General features: G+C 34.9%; 1 protein-coding gene across 1 annotated transcript in view; it reads right to left on the reverse strand.

Annotated features, from left to right (window-relative positions):
• The window catches only part of LOC129261790 (ras GTPase-activating-like protein IQGAP1), a 98,025-nt gene that overhangs the window by 77,313 nt on the left and 5,109 nt on the right, over positions 1-15,603 (reverse strand). The window contains exons 3-5 of the mRNA XM_064099837.1: positions 8,933-9,000; positions 3,627-3,718; positions 473-494 (exon numbers count right to left, since the gene is read on the reverse strand). Of these exons, the coding sequence (XP_063955907.1) occupies positions 473-494; positions 3,627-3,718; positions 8,933-9,000 (182 nt within the window). The remainder of the gene's footprint in view (positions 1-472; positions 495-3,626; positions 3,719-8,932; positions 9,001-15,603) is intronic.

The raw sequence follows: 15,603 nt of genomic DNA on the forward strand, positions 1-15,603 counted from the left end.
ATACATAAGTTTGGTTGTCGTGGTTTCCTCATTCGAGAGCAAATAAAAGAAAGTTTTAGTGTCACAAACGCCCAGAGCAAAGCAATGTGCAGATGCTAAGGGCAGTACAATATGTTAAATTAATAAAACGCATTTGACTATAATTTGATTTTTTTTAAAGTCTGTTAAGTTGTGAGGAGTGGGGAACATTATTGCATTAGAGGGTCTTTAATCATCAATCAAGTCTTCTTGAGTGTTTTTAGGGGGACAGGAAAACATTGTTATAACAGAAAATCTTCATTCACATTACCCTGAACCAAAAAAAAAAAACACAACATGGCAGTTTGACAGCTGCCATATAGAACATGTGCGATGAACGAACCAAGGTGATAGTAATTTCACTATACTCTAATTTGATGGACAAATGCGTGCATTGAATATCGAGCTGATTACACTCAATTGACAGAAAATATCAATAAAAATCCACTCTTACCTGCAGCGTCATCAACAGAGAGCTGTAGAGTAGGGATGTAATAGACAGAAAGTGGGGGGGGGGGGGGGTAGAAAGGGAGAAAGATACAGAAAAGGGAGAAAGAGAAAGGGGAAGAGAGATAAAGAGCGTAGGTGTGTGTGTGTGTGTGTGTGTGTGTGTGAGAGAGAGAGAGCACGAGAGGGGGGAGGGGGGTAGAGAAAGAGAGGGGGGGAGAGAGAAGAAAAAGTGTATACATATGTGTTTGTGTGTGTGAGAGGGAGAGAGAGAGGGGGGAGAAGCCAGGGAAAGAAAAAAATACAAAAAGGTCATTTAGATTTACCAATCAATACCATTTTTTCTGTGGTGTAAAAGTGTCATTAACAACACAGAATTCTCAACACAATAATAAAAACCAGAGTTCAAGGCCTTTCATCTGTGCCTTGTCAACAAACTCTTGTTTTTTTTATTTTTTTTATTCAAATGTAATGGGGGGTCTGCAGTGAGATGGTCAGTGGAAGGCAACATCGCCTGACCAACTTGCAAGAAATGACAACCAATCATGAGTCCTGATATACATGTAATAATAAAATTAAAAAATAAAAACAATTGTATATCAGTTCGAACACATGTAGAAAATCATGAGTTCAGACAAAGGAAAAAATATTCTACTACATAATTCAGTTCTAACACATGTACATACATGTACAATGGTGCTCAACATTTTAATAGTGAACCCCACCAGAAAATGCACACATTTCAAGTGTTTAAGTTCAGAGATACTTAATTTTGAAGTCAGACCTGTGATAAAATATTATATAAAAAAAAGTTTGTTTCTCTGTGCTGTAGACATTCAACACTCAGCATTTTGAGCAGAAATGATCATAGAAAATCATGAGTTCTTAAATTTGAAAAGAAGTATTCTTTAACACTACATATTGAATTTCTAACACATATACACTGTAGAACACCTATTTAGTACATATATGTTCACTTGTATTGTAGCCTACATGCAGGTTATCATCATGCAACAAAAAATCATACAATTATATCATGCTCTATTTATCAATTGGCCTTGATGTGTAACATTTCTGTGGTCTAGGTCCTCTAGGACTTACTGTATTAAGAGGTCCTTCAACAAAGGATTAATTACAACTGATTACCTTCGTGAGAACATGAAGGTCACATGAAATAATCATTCTCCAATCATCCCCCACTCATACACAATAGCTTTAATTAGGGGTGTGACATTCATTCGCCAAATATAAATCCATTGTTTACAAACTCACGCTATGTTGACTTTTATTTGTAAAGTTCACAATTTTCGTAGCAAGCTTTGCAATTTTAGTCGTGAAGTTCGCATGTTTCGTTACTAACTCAAATTCCAAAGCATCCAATGACCGTACTTCAGAGACACCCTAGGTTTCCCTTAAAACATTGATGCTTCATGAACGTTTTCAATTTCCTCAGCGGTGTATCCCTGAGAACATTAAACAATTATCATCTCACCTAGAATAGATTTCTGCCACCAATGTCAAATGTTATTCTCATTAAATAAGAAGGTCAGATAACTTGGCATGTTTTACAGGGAAAGCTCATTAGCAGGCGGTATGAGAAGTCAGCCAGATGTCATGTTCATAAAGGAGATTAAAATGTGAGGTTTCTTCCAATATAATCAACTGAACGAGGTTTAAGTTTTTCTCAATGATTTTTTTAATGTCTTCTCAATAGCACTAAGGATCTGACTTTGTAAACTTTAAATGTAAATGGATCCTTATTTCGCACGAACCTGAGTTTGTATTTCATTAAGACATCCACTAGTTATGATTGACTTTACACGTGACCTAACACACTACTTTATGCACACTTTAATAATGCAAAACTGTTGACCCTTTCTTGTGCGAGATACATGTAAGAGTTAAAATACATATTATTCCCATCACCTAATGTTGGCATCCTTACTTTCTAAATAAGAAATTACCATTGTTAACAAGCATTTGAATGCAAAGTTTACAATCTGTCTAGATTTGATAAGAATTATAGAAAGTTCACTCCCATTGATAGTTAAGGGCAATTTGGGGTAGAAGCATCATGGCGTGGCAGTTAAGCCTAGTAGTAGTAATCAATGTGTCATCCTTTTCAATCCCAATGCGGCATAACATCCTTGAACAATGCATCAATCCAGCTTTGCCACTCTCCACCCAGGTGTTAAATTGATACCCGGTAGGATGCAATCTGCCTAGCAATCGAGTTTGGAACCTCTAGCTGAAATGCTCCCCAGGGAGTGGAGAAAGTACGAACATTGCGTGTGGGCAAGCCAGGATTTCATGACCGGGGTAATACTAGATCTGTAAAGCGCTTTGAGACATGGAATATTATTTTTCTACTATACCTGGCATACAGAACATAACTTCCAAACAGCTTAATCTCTAGACTAACTCTAAAGTAAGAGATTAATCTCTAGACTAACTCTAACGTAAAAGAGATTAATCTCTAGACTAACTCTAAAGTAAAAGCGCTTAATCTCTAGACTAACTCTAAGGTAAAAGAGCAATTACTCTTTAATGATGTGATTCTTATTGATAGCTTCTATCTCATTTCTTATTCAGAAAAATAACACCCACCTCAAAGTATAAAGCTTACATTCAAATAACCTCTCACCCCCCCCCCCCCCCTCAAAAAAAGGAAAAAAATTATTGTGTGAATATTTGACTAATTTCACATTTGTGGTTTCAAAGAAATCAGCAGTTTTCATTCAAATGTTTTCCTTCCTTTTTCTTGCAATGGCTTCCGTCAATATGAACAAACTGAAGGCCTTAACATTTGGCTAAAAAACCTCAGCCAAATAATTTTTCCAAAAAATATATATGTTATAAGTACATGTACAACCTTATCTTTTTATCCTAGCTGAAATGAACATCAATTATTTCTCTTGGACTTCATACCTTTTGTTTCAGCATATTTTTCACTGAGCCAAAAATTTGTACAAAATATGATTTCATGCATAATAATAAGACATACAATTTGTATATCACACTTTCCATGTTAATAAGATGCTTCAGGCACTTCAGAGCAAATAGCAGAAAGATAATGTACACTTTTTAACTATACAAGGATAGCATTCAATACATGTAGATGATGTACGTTATCAAATTGTGTCTGAAGGTTTGACCCTTACCTCGTTGGCTAGGATCCCACCAATCTTGTGAAACTGGGGCATCTGGATACCATACTTATCAAGCTCACTCTGCATAGCACTAATCTCCTCCTCTGCATATAGATAGAGAAATCAGGAAAACAAAAACTGGGTAAGTAACTCCTGAATTATTATTATTATCTTGATATATTCTACAAAGAAAGAGGTGTGGGGGTGTTGTGGTCTAGTGGTTATGACTCTTGCCTTTCAATCTGGGGGACAGGAGTTCTGTTCCTAGCAATGGCATGTTTTCCTTCAGCAAGATATTTACCTACACTGTGCTGCACTCAACCCGGGTGAGGTAAATAGGTACCTGGTAGGAAGAAATTCCTCAAATGCTAAGAGCACCTAGGTAGCCGAGCTAAGGCAGGGTAATAATCATAGCAGGGCCCACTGGGAACTGAAGTGGCTACCCTGGGTAAATATACTGTTATTATTATCATAATTATTATTATTGAAAATAACAGTAGGAAGGCTATTTCATGTGACTGCCAAGAAAGCATATGAATGATTGTTAATAGCAGGCAACCAGAGGACCTATAGCTTAAAGTCCTCTCTGAGGGACATGTGTACAAGATGAATGAATTGGTTTTGAATTAACTCTTTATTAAACTCTTTTTATATATAAGTTTATATTCCGTAATCCTGTATTGAAGGCAAAGTCCACCCTGGTTTATACTATACAATCTGTACTAGAAAAAATGCAGTAAGCTTGAACTGAAGCATGCACCTACCAATGAAAGTTTGATGAGGATTCATCTAATATTATATTCATCATAAGGTTCGAGAATGATGAGAAAAAATAATTAGGTGAAAAACTCAAATTGATATTTTTTTTGTCAAATATCACCTGCAAGCTGCAGTTTGAAGTTTGGTGCATTATATAGATTCAATAAATTATGATTTTTATCAGGTTCAAGATAAACCAATAGATCTTTATTCATGAATAATTTTGACTCTGAATCTCATGCACAATTAAAATAATCAAGAGATTTTATGAGGGAGAAGCAGTTTTATGAAATTATCTTTGCTTGCAATAAACATATTTATAAACATATGTGGAGCGTTGTGGCCAAGTGGATTAGTCTTCGGACTTTGAAACAGAGGTCGTGGGTTCGAATCCCAGCAGCCATGGCGTAATTTCCTTCGACAAGAAATTTATCCATTTTGTGCCGCACTTGACCCAGGTGAGGTAAATGGGTACCTGGCAGGAATTATTCCTTGAAATGCTACCGTGCTGTAAAAGGTTGTGGGGGGTAAAGCCTGTAATAATATCCAATTAAGCATATAGGGACGCATTTGGCAGTGATATGCGCTACATGTATATAAGCATGTTGGTATTATTATTATTATTATTATTATTATTATATTAGACCTATTTGAGAAAGCTCAAAAGTGAAATCATAAAAGCAAAATTTGTCAGTCATGAATTATATATACTCTTTGCTATATTTTAGTCAAACCGTGATGGCACGATTTGCTCATTTAATTATTAAATCATTTCATGTGAGTGTGGACTTCCTGCTTCATTGCATGAAATAACATCCTTGATAACGTGATATTAAAAATGATGTTAAAATACCACTAAAGAATATCACAAAAAAGTACATCTGAAAGGTTTTTATGGCAAGAACATTTTGAAAAATCAAGTATCCCAGATCAAATTACTCCAAGTATTATCATCTGAGCAGATTCTTTTGGAAAATTACCACCAATCCTGAAGTCCTCTACATTTAATGTGAAGTGTTTTTTTTTCATTCAAAGGCATACTTGACTTGAGTGCTTTATATTTTCAATAGTCCTTGTTTTATTCACATAGGCCTACATGTACTTCATTCATACCTATATTCTAAAATTCTTGTAGTGTCATAAAAATGGTTTCCTCATAGCAATTTGAGTATAGATAATATTGAAAATCAAAGTTACTAGATATGGACAAGAATATCAAATTGTAAGTCATTTGAACATTTCATGTTAACACTTTAGGGTAGGAAATTTTTTAAAAAATTCCACTTTGAGGTGATTTCAGAATTTTGGGGGCTATTTCTTTCATTTCAACGGCTACCTTTTAGGGGTAACAAGCAATTATGCAGTAAAAGCATATTATTATTCTGCCATAGTGAGAATTGATTTTTGACATAATCTTGAATACTGTGTGTGACAGATCTTGGGACGACTCTAGAAAGAATGGTTGCATAAAGCATGCATTTTGGAGGTATTTTAGGGGCGATTCGAAATGTAATGAGGGCGACATCGCCCATCGCTCTCATATATTTCCAACGCTGCTTCAGTTGTAGTTGGAATATGTTTTATAAACCTTAAATGTATGAATGCTACTGATCATTAATTCTAGGTGTACTTTGGTAAGAAGGTCATTTATCCACCTGCTTGACTAAATTGAAGAAAAAAAATGTTCAAATTTCCCCAGAACATACAAATTGGTTTCCATCTTTCATTCACGGATCAATCTTTCTCTGTATATTAAATCAATACTTATTTCTGAATGATTGATTAACGGCTGATATACTCCAAATTCTTCTGTCTGTTTTACTCATGAGTCATTTTCTTGTATTCCCTCTTATCATCAATCAACGAAACAATATTTGTCTTCGAAAGATACACCGTTCTTTAATGGTCTTTCAATACCCTCTCAACGAGGCTCTCCTTATAGACCATACAGCAGTGTTTACCAAGAGTGGGAAAAAGGCAGAGAGTTTTGGCGGGGGAAATCATTGGCCTGTCAATGGCTCTCTTCTCTCTATAGACCTGTACTCGAAGCCATGGACAGATCAAAGTACATATACAGTGTGTTTCACAAACAAGGAAACTCAATATTTTGGGATTTATACCAAAATCATTACATGTAAATAATATTAATATACTGATTTGTATACCGCAGAAACTATGTGCATATATTCTTGTGCACTGTAATTAAGAGCTCCAGAAATGCTTGAAAAACAAATTTAGAAAAGGGAAAGAAAAAAAGAATGCATGGAAATTAATGGAAAAGATAGGTTTTTAGTCTAAATTTGAACGTTTGTACTGATGGAAAGGATCTAATTACATATGCTAAAAAAAGATACTTATTGTCACCATTTCTTTTTTTTCTGAGACACACTATATCTGCAGGTGGAGGGAGTCCAAGACAGAGAATGGATGGACCTTGATCTAGACATTCTTTCTTTCTTTCTTCCCAGAATAGAAAGGAAATATTGAGAATGTGTTTTCACTATTCTAATATTACAATGGGTACAGTGACGTATCATGGAACACTGATATTGTAATTTCTGTTTAAAAATTTGTTTACAAAATTTGTGTGAGAAAATGTTGTGATACCAAGACTGCATATGGATGGAAAGATCATACATGCCTTCCTCTCTATTTATTCCAGACAGTAAAAAAACAGGGACATCAGAGATATTTGTGTTTAATAAGACAGCAATTTGAGCAATAAAATATTTCAAAATACATGTTTATGATCAAATTTATTTTTGAAGTAGTTTATAAATTCTATTTGTCACTATAGTATAATTTCAGCAATTTAAAATTGCATGATTGAACAGAATGCTAAAAAAGAATGCTTAGTTACATTCATATTATTAAAGCTAAAAACAAAAATTATATTCAACAAATTATAAATAAACAGTGTATTGCCGTGACCAATATTAGCGTTAAAAATAATAGAAAACAAAGCAGTGTGGGTAGTATACATTTTCCCCTGACATCTGGTGCTAGGGCACTAAACTTTTATTACAAGGTCAGCACTGGTTTCCACACAATAGTAGTATGCACAATAAATTGTGTCTTCTGGCAGAAATGTAAAATACATGTACTGTACATACATGTACAAGTAGTATTTGCGTGTAATGCATTCAATAATTAATGCAAGCACCGATGATTATTTTGAATAGATACAATGCACATACATGTACAGAATATCTCTATCAGGAATATTTGCACAGGTTGTATGATGTTAAGTCATGTACATATTTCACAACTGCCAATGTACAAATGTACCACAGATTGTTGAATCCATTAATAATATGTTGTTTCAAAGTGTTTACAATGATATTATATTAAAAAAAAACAATGTCTGAGTGATCAGGGCCCCGTCTTACAAAGAGTTACGATTGATCCGATCAATCGCAACTATGGACGGCCAGCAACGTCAACATGTACATGCATGTTTCTTCAAAATGTTTTCCAACTATGATGTACAATGTATATTCATTCATTCATTGTGTTTTTTTTTATTCACTGTGCTTCTCTTTGTTTACAAAGGACATTGTGCCATTTTCCTATAGAAAAAATTATGACACTGATGGATTTCCATAGAGTTACGACTGATTTGATCAATTGTTACTCTTTGTAAGGCTGGGCCCTGAAGATGTGTGATCACAGTCAATTGTGACAGTTTTCTTCTTTCAATATTTTTTTTTTTCATTTTCATATAGTTTCTAAAATGGGGAGATATGTAATCATTTGTATACTGTGTCTCTTATCTAAAAGCACATATGACTGTTTTCCTCCAGATGTTTAGAATTCATTTTAATAATTTAATAATTTGTAATTATCATTTTTTGTTTTCTCCACCTACGTCATGATGTCCCAGCCTGAAGTGCCCCTTTTCATTACATTTTGATTTAACAATGTCTTATCATATTTTTTTCTTGTTATACATGTATTTGGAAGTATTATGATACAAATTTCATAATTGTTAATGTTCCCTTTGTATAGAATTAATAGAGACAATGCAACATTATTAATGTTGAAAAAATAAAACTGCCAAAGTGCCAATATGCAATATCTTTGGATATGAGACCAATATAACTTGCATGATTTATTATCAAGTTTATCCCAATTCTCAAATATACAGATGATTTTACAAAGAAGAATTCCAAAGTGATTATGCATCCCTTTTGGACTTTTGAATAAATTTTGTGAAAAAAGCATCATGTGAACATTTCAACAGCATGTTTAAAGGAAAACGAGCTGAGTATTGATGCAATATTTCTTTAATATTGGACCAATAAAACTTGCATGGTTTTATTATCAAGTTTATCCCTATTTTCAAATATGATGATTTTACAAAGGATTATTGCAAAATCATTATGCATCACTTTTTTTTACTTTTGAATAAATTTTGTGAAAAAAAGCATTGTGTGAACGCACAAAAAGCATCGTGTGAACGCTAAAAAAGCAGGGTGTGAGAACACCAACAGCATGATTGAAGGAACACACATACGATATGCTGGTATCTCTCTAGGGGAATCGCCCTATAAAATTACCTGTGAAGTCCACTTTTCCGTATAGATCCTGTATCTGAGGGGCAATACCAAGCTTGAACAGATATAAGCTGTGGAAATACAAAATGAAAGTAATTGTTTAATACACTGTATTAAAATGGTTAGTTATCAATTATAATATCCTGGACTCAAATGCAATATCCTTGTTATAAAAACAGGTTTGGCTGGTAGTATAATAAAAAAATATTGTAATGTACATTACAATATATTTCCTATCATAATAAGAAATATATATATTATGTTATATTTTGATATATTTTTCATTAATGAGAGATAAATGACAAATGACGACTATCAGAATCCAGTCTGCATACAATGCACATCACTTGTTGCAATATTTGACAAACCTAAGACAAGTTTGGATGTTGTCAGGAAAGAACTAGCATTTTCTAGCAATAGACACAAATTAAAATAAGTGTTTGGTACCGCAAAATCGTAAAATACATGTAGCCTTAAAAACTGACATACTGAAGCTTTTCGACATGCACTCACCGTAGCAAAATCGCATGAATCTAAATTCAGATATCAAAATCCATGTGTGGGGGGGGGGGAGGGGAGTAAAACATCAAAACAGGATGGGGGTGAAATTATAAGTTTTTAGAAGTATTGAAGAAAGTGACAAAAAGAAATTGTCACTCGAAGAAAGTGATTAAAGAAATTCTTATGAGCAAGCTTATTAAAGCAAATTAAGCTCCTCTTGTTACTGTCGAAATGCTGATGGTTGTAGCTAGTGTAAATGTACTTTAATCTCATAATCTATGCATCAAGAGGGGAATGTCAAGACGCACTAATTTCCATAAACCTTAATCATTAATTTACAGAGATAGGGATTGGAAATCTGCTCTGAACACACCGCGACCCAGAAAAGGTGGGGGGGGGGACATACAACCCCAATAAAAACAGAGAAATAATCATGTAAATGAACAAACGTGAGTCAGAGGTGAAATCCCCCCATGACACAGCTGAACGGGGCTAATGAATGGATGTCTCGTTGGGAGTACCCATAATCTAATTCATCAAATGCACTTTGTGAATGCAGAATTAACCGAGGGAGTTGGAGAGAACTTTGTCCAGCTATCATGTCTCGATTTCACAAAAGTAAACTCTGCTTCGATTTTATTTATCACACTGCAGGTGCGTTGTAGGATGACACAAATGTATCATTTTTCTTAAGTTACATTATAATACCCGTTTCTATATATGGAATCAATATCTCCAAGCCTCTTTCAATAAAACCCCTTTACACTCACAATGCGTGACATACAACAAGCGTGATATTATTCCAAAATTGCTCTCTTTTTATCCTTTATCAAACAGTATACAAATAATGCACATAAGCGTGTGCATGCACGTCCAAATAATGAATGATGTGCGAGAAGAGCCAATGGATATACCGCACTGAGGTCCGCAGGACCGAGTGCGGTATCCATTTGGCGAGTCGAGCACAGAGTTCATTATTTAGGTCCTCTATGCACAAGAACGCATGCATTGTTTGCTTTATACAACCCCCCCCCCTCCCCCATGTTACTGAGTTTCCCCGAATGCTATATTTGATCTAAATTCTAGATGATTCTAGATAAATCAGAATTTCCAGACCTCGCACTATCCTGCACTCTGACGTCAGAGTGCAGGATAGTGCATTTGGTATGACGTCAGAGTGCAGGATAGTGCATTTTGGATGCCATAGTGCAATTCGCTGAATATCATGTGATCCGATTTGGACCAATCAGATAACAGAACATTCTTGGGAGTTGTATAACATGGTACAACACAAAGCAAAAACATTACATTTCTTATCGTCATTGCAAGTCTGGGTCCTTGTCTCATAAAGAAGAAAGGCCTACATGTAAATGTAGATACAAATATACTTTTCCAAAACGGTTAGTACCATGTAAACCTTTATTGTGATTGGCTGCTGAGCCCTGTTACCTTGGCAGTTGCCATAATAGGTTTTAACTCTTTATGAAATGGTCCCCTGGGTATGAATCATACAATGGATTTATTTATCTAAAAAAAAAGGAAAAGAAAACATGATTTCAATACAAAAAAGGAAGAAGATGAGGAGATATACAAATCAGATATTCAAACCCTCCTGCCAACAGATAAATTTCTTGTATCGGTTACAAGGATGTCCAAAGATAAAAGAGTATGAACTCAGCTAACATTTCAGAAGATATCTCCAACAATCAAATACAAAGATAGGTTTCATTGTCATCTTGTATCAAATCTGAGGGCAAGCTCATCGGGACAAACGTGCAAGTATGCAGCTTCTTTTGAGGTCACATGTGGTTGGAATTCTTGGTTAATGTTCACCTAGGGAGCATTTCATGAAAGGACTCGTTGGACGTTTTATCTAACGACAAGTCCTGTTTTATCCGACAGTTATCATAGACACCGTTCTCACTACGTACCTAACACTAGTTTACTGGAAACCAGTTCAGTGGAAACCGGTTTAACGCATAGTGAGAACGGTAGAAGAGGTCTTGGAAGCGATCTTCCAAACCAGTTCGGAAAACCACCTCGCGATGTAGTTTTCAAGATCGCTTTGCCTCGTTTTTAGCGTCAGGACAGAACCGTTCTTCGCACATTTTGAGCGCGCTACTCCACACGACAGGTTTAGAATGCCTACGCTGCGGTTTCGAATTTGGCGTGAAAAGTGTCACCCTACTGAGAGCGTTTCCATAGCGACAAGATCGCTTTACGAGAAGTAATTATGAAAACCACTCTCGTGTGATCAAGTGGGAACGCTAGCAAAGCGATCTTCCAAACTGGTTTCCTGAATCGGTTTCCACTAAACTAGTTTTAGAAAGCGTAATGAGAACAGCCTCGTAGGAACTGTGCTTCTCAGCCAATCAAAATCAAGGAAAGTTGTCAGATCAGACAACTTGTCAGAAAAAAAAGTTTGATGAAATGTCACCCTGATTAGTTTTACTTGAAATAAATATTCACCAAAAGTTATTCTTAGTTCATGATCTACTACTACGAAACCTCTACTACATGTAAGTACTACCACTTAGAAAACCTACTGAATGACAATCATCTATTATTCTATCTGGTAGCAAGTTATGGAGAAGAAAATTAGATTAAAATAGATTGGAAGAAAAAGATGATCAAGACTGCAAATACAATGTAGTTGAATACTCGTCTTGATTGACCTTTTTCCCCCAATCTTCCAATAATTGGATCATTGTGGCACAGTGGATTAGTTTCCGGACTTTGAAACCCAGGGTCGTGGGTTCAAATTCCAGCCATGGGTATTTTCCTTCAACAAGAAATTGATTTGCATTGTGCTGCACTCGGCCCAGGTGAGGCGAATGGGTATCGGGTAGGATTTATTCCTTAAACGCTTTAGCGCCAAATAATGGATCAGCTACAGCCAGGGTAATAATATGATCAAGCACAGTTTACAACTGTGCTGTAATATAAATGGACATATTATATATAATCTTTCAGTTGCATCGATTTTCCTATTGTTTGTGTATTTATAGATATTCACTCAAGTATTAGTTCTTTAAGATAAACAGTAGTATTTTTTTTAACTGTAAGACTTCCCCTTTTACTGTTGCCATACAATATCTCATACACAGGACCATGATAAATAGGTACATTAACACTATTTAAGCCTACTCCCTAATATATCTCTTCTTATCTCATGTTTCATGTCATTTATTGCTGGTACAAGTATGCGGAACCAACTTCCTCCAGACCAGAGTTCATTGGCAATTTCAATTCAATACTTTCAGGATAGGATCTACCTATTCTTCAAATTGGCAATAACTATATTTTCAGCCACTGCTATCATTTTTTTTGTTCCAATGTAATAAAACATTCCTATAATAATTTCAATGGGCAGAATTTTGCCTAATCAGTACGGTAATTGAACAAATAAAAAAGAAAATGGCACTGATTGATTTATTAGTTTATTGCCAATATCAAAATGTTAAAGATATTCTAAAATGAAATTCTGAACAGCATCTTATAACCAAAAGGAAAAGGCACTACTGTTTATGAATAAAATAGTGGAGTGGATAAAACATAAGAGAAAAGAAACAAAATGGATGTACACTGTAGAAAAAGCATAATTTTGTCACTTCTAGCCTAGCCACATCAAGAGGAATGAGGTAGGCCTATGATGTAGTCATGGTCATGTAAACACAAGACATATGGTATTAATCTGGAGTATGAATAGGGCTCCTTGTAGACTATAGAATGGAGTATAATGACAGTCTGTTCCATAATATGTCACAAAAATTTGTTTTCTTGCACTACAACCTCGGGGTCAAGATCATCTTCTAAGTTTACCTTTTTTTTTTAAAATCATTACAGAATGTGTTCATATAACACTGATTCACAATACTTACACTTTCCCTTTTCAATGTTTTCATTTTCACTGAACCATGTAAAAAATATTAATCTATGAAGTTATTCATATTAAAATTCAATGTGTTTTCCTGGGGTTCCAATAATAACAAATTTTCAACTTTGGTGAATTAACTACAGAGTACAATATCCGGAGTCTTGTTTGTAATCAGTGTTTGATGCTACGTCAGACAAGCCTCAGGCAAGCTTATGATATTTCAAGCTTTTGAAACACAAATCACTATTTTATTTGGGAGTCATTCTTAAATATGGTTTTCTGACTCTTGATCTGTGACTGCATTAAAATTTATTGTGCTTGATATCGAGCTCTTGTAACTCCCCCTTTTTCATCTGGTTGTTGGAATTTACAATCTATCGGGGCTTTTCTTGGGGTATCCCCTTGCTTTTTTTGTTGTAGAGACAAGCGGTTAATGTCAGTTTTTCTTACTGCCTCATAATTTTTTAAATCACTGTTTATTTTTATTATATATGCCTTTTTCTATATTTACATTATTTTCTTTTTTGCATTTTGCTCTTACATGTATTTTAAATCATTCCGATCTTGGAAATAGGTAATTATGTTCAATTTTTTTTCCAGAAAACATACAAAAAAAAGCTTTTCCTTTAACACCAATTTGTCTTCCTCTTCATTTTACAAGACATGCTTTTGTTAAAATGACTCAATATTTGCCCTCTCCTGCAACACTCTTAAAAATGTTGGGCAACATACGGTCCACACAACAATTGGTTAAAACTTTATCCAATTCTGGGTAGTTTTACACCAATAATGTGTGCTTTGGGTGAAAACTACACAGTATTGGTGTAAAACTACCCAGAATTGGATAAAGTTTAAACCAATTGTTGTGTGGACCGTATGTTGCCCAACATTTTTAAGAGTGAATGTTGGATAGTTGCCAATCGCAAAGGCATAGAAACAAAAAAAAAAATCCCTTGACAATATTTTTGTAAAAAGTAATCTTTTGAGACATCATTTACAGAAAGGAAGCTCATAGATCTATAGAAGTGACAATATTGTAAATGTGCTCATAAATTGCATTCATTACCACTAGGGTTTCCGCGTAATGGACTGGCATTAAGAGATAACAAGTGACATGGATGCATAAATTGATAAATTGAATGTATTTATGTGTTCAAATTAGTTTCATTGGTAACGGACAGCTAAAGCCAATTAAGTGAGAGCATGGGTATGGTGTTTGCGATTACGTTGTTGTTGGTCGTTGTCATGGAAACTTTAATGACCAATGCAGGGACTCGGTTTTATATTTATGAGGGGAGCAATAAAAAGCTCTCCTAGAACTTTTAAGGAGAGCGGTAGAGGAGCACTGCAAAAAGCTCTTCTTCAACATACAAGGGGAGCTTTTTGTCCAATTAACAAAACAGATGGAGGAAATATATGTACTAAGTTACAATCAACAACCAAAGGAAGGAAACAATCGAATATGCAATATTTATAATTGTTTTACAATGTATTGTAATTAGATTGTAAAACCTGTTTGAGTGAGGTTTTGACTTTGGCTAAAAGTTAAGTCACTGACAATTTTTTTTTTTCGGGGGCTCCATTTTAATTTTTTTGTCAAATTTTGGGGCTAATTTTGCATTTTGGGGGCTCTTTTTAAATGCTACTTTTTTGTATTTTCAGGAATACCTGTTCACTTATTAATGAATTATTACTTTTTGTTAAATATTGTATGATTTTTTAAGTTATTTTTTCATGCTTAGAATCTTGGATGTGGGTGTGTGTGGGTGTGTGGCACTGTGCGTGTATGTGTGACTGTGAGTTGGACTTGGATATAAATGAATTCAATATCTAATTTCTACTCCGTCTATTCCAGTACAATACCCTGTACTCGGCCATGTACATGTAATAAAGGCCCACACACCCTAACTTTTCCTGAAGTTCTTTGAAAACGCAGATCTCCACGAAAATTGCATTTCTCTATGGGGGAGTCTAAATTTGGTGAGAATGTATTCATTAAGAACTTAAATATACATGACAATGAAGAAATCATCAAACTTTATTGGCAGTTTTGAATAATATACCTGAAATGTAAACTCTGTCTGAAACAGAAAATCACCATCATTGAGGCCTTTACTGAGCGAATTGTCCCCCAGAGCTCTGGCAGAGAGACAGAGCTCCGACTGGCTACATGCGCCAATGCGTTCGTGCGTGAGCCTGCCGCCGGCCTTGTAAAATAGATGGAGCTTTGTTTGATGATTTATTTTCTGATATTTACCTCATCCTCTAGAAAAAGAAAAATTATTTTTTAGTTATA

Source organism: Lytechinus pictus, chromosome 5, assembly GCF_037042905.1.
Source record: "Lytechinus pictus isolate F3 Inbred chromosome 5, Lp3.0, whole genome shotgun sequence".
NCBI classification, from domain to species: Eukaryota; Metazoa; Echinodermata; class Echinoidea; order Temnopleuroida; family Toxopneustidae; genus Lytechinus; species Lytechinus pictus.